The 1,548-nt window shown below is 27.1% G+C and overlaps 1 protein-coding gene across 1 annotated transcript in view; it reads left to right on the top strand.

The window, feature by feature from the left end:
• Positions 1–1,402, top strand: part of LOC107608439 — a 2,524-nt gene extending 1,122 nt beyond the window's left edge. The window contains exon 2 of the mRNA XM_016310234.2: positions 897–1,402. Within this exon, the coding sequence (XP_016165720.1) occupies positions 897–1,194 (298 nt within the window). The 3' untranslated portion in view covers positions 1,195–1,402. The remainder of the gene's footprint in view (positions 1–896) is intronic.

The following is a 1,548-nucleotide window of genomic DNA, read 5'->3' as shown; positions in this document are numbered from 1 at the left end:
TAAAGCTCACGACTCAACTTTACTCTTCGCTAAAATAATTTCTTAGTTGATGGTGATTTTGGGCTACTGGTGTTTTTCTCTGAGGTCACTCTATTTTTGGTATGGATTCTGAGGTCAAGCTTCAAGTAAGCTTTAAATATTTGCGTCAATAGAAAATATTGATGCCATTGGGCTATGGCCCTGTTGGCGCTCACCGCTATTCACATTTAATTAAATTGATTGATTTTTGTCACGAAAAACATCTATTGATTGATTTTTTTGTGAAGGCTATAACAAACCAGCTTACCAGCTTGACAAAATAATATCACAAAATTTTGAGAATTAGCAATTTTTAGTAATTTTAATCTGTATTTAGTCAATATAAATATTAAATTATTTTTAACAAGTAAATTTTACTAGTTTATATATACAAATTCTGATAAATATAAGTATAAATTGTATTAATTCATGTGTATAAATTTTAATAAGTATAAATTATTGCTAATCTGAAATGATAATATTTATTTGGGCATGCTGTATTATATTAGGAAAAAGAAATCATTAATCAACCAACTAACATAAATCAGGTATTATATTGGTCCTAGGGTTGGTTACATATATATATTATTAGATTATGCTATCCTGGGTGACTATAAAAGAAAAAAACTAATCTAAACTGTTTATTTGTTTGTTTACTGGAGAGCTGAATAATTCTATTAATAGAAACTTAAACAACAGCATAGGTCAAGAGATGGTAAACTGAGCAACACAACAATGCAAAAACAAAATTATTCATACATACTAAGTATACATACAAACATAATAGCGGATACTATCTAACACATAACATGGTAAATAAACTTAAGACGTATCTAATGGATTTTTTTAAAAATAAAAAAATTACATTCATTATTTACTGGCATATATATTTTTAAAATTATTTATATTTTTGTGTATTATTACTTATTTTGTTTACTATGGGGAATTTGCAACAAATATGATGTGCTAGAAACCGTAAGAAGCAAGAGAAAAGATGCTCGTTTTTGGAACCCTGAAGACAATCTTGAATTATTAGAGGATCCAAAATCATCACCATCTTCACCAATAACAACTCTTCATCACAAAGATTTTAAGCGCTCTTTAACTTTGACTAAGGTTCGCTCTCTAAGTTTGAAAGCGTGGAAAAAAGTCTTCACTAGATCATATTCTTTCTAAAAATAACAAATTGATCATGTGGAAGGTCATGAATTATCATTAAGTTGCTTGTCAAAAAATGAGTGTAAATTTTTGAATGGACATGTTCCACATTCATCATCTCATTTGTATATATTTGGAGGCATGCTGAAGCACTTTATTATTATCTATTTGTGTCCTTTCATTGTTCCCTTTTAAATTTGATTTACATGTGATGTGATTTTGGTTTCTTCCCTAGGAAAAAAATATATATTGGGACTGATGTATAAATAATATAAGGATTGCAAATTTTATATATAATTTAATTTTAATACAATATTATTAGTGTAAAATAATTTTATACTTGTATTTATATACAATTTAATTTTAATGCAC

This window comes from Arachis ipaensis, chromosome B07 (assembly GCF_000816755.2).
Source record: "Arachis ipaensis cultivar K30076 chromosome B07, Araip1.1, whole genome shotgun sequence".
In the NCBI taxonomy this organism is placed as follows: domain Eukaryota; kingdom Viridiplantae; phylum Streptophyta; class Magnoliopsida; order Fabales; family Fabaceae; genus Arachis; species Arachis ipaensis.
Note: the sequence above shows the minus strand (reverse complement) of the source record. Positions and strands in the feature narration are given on the sequence as shown.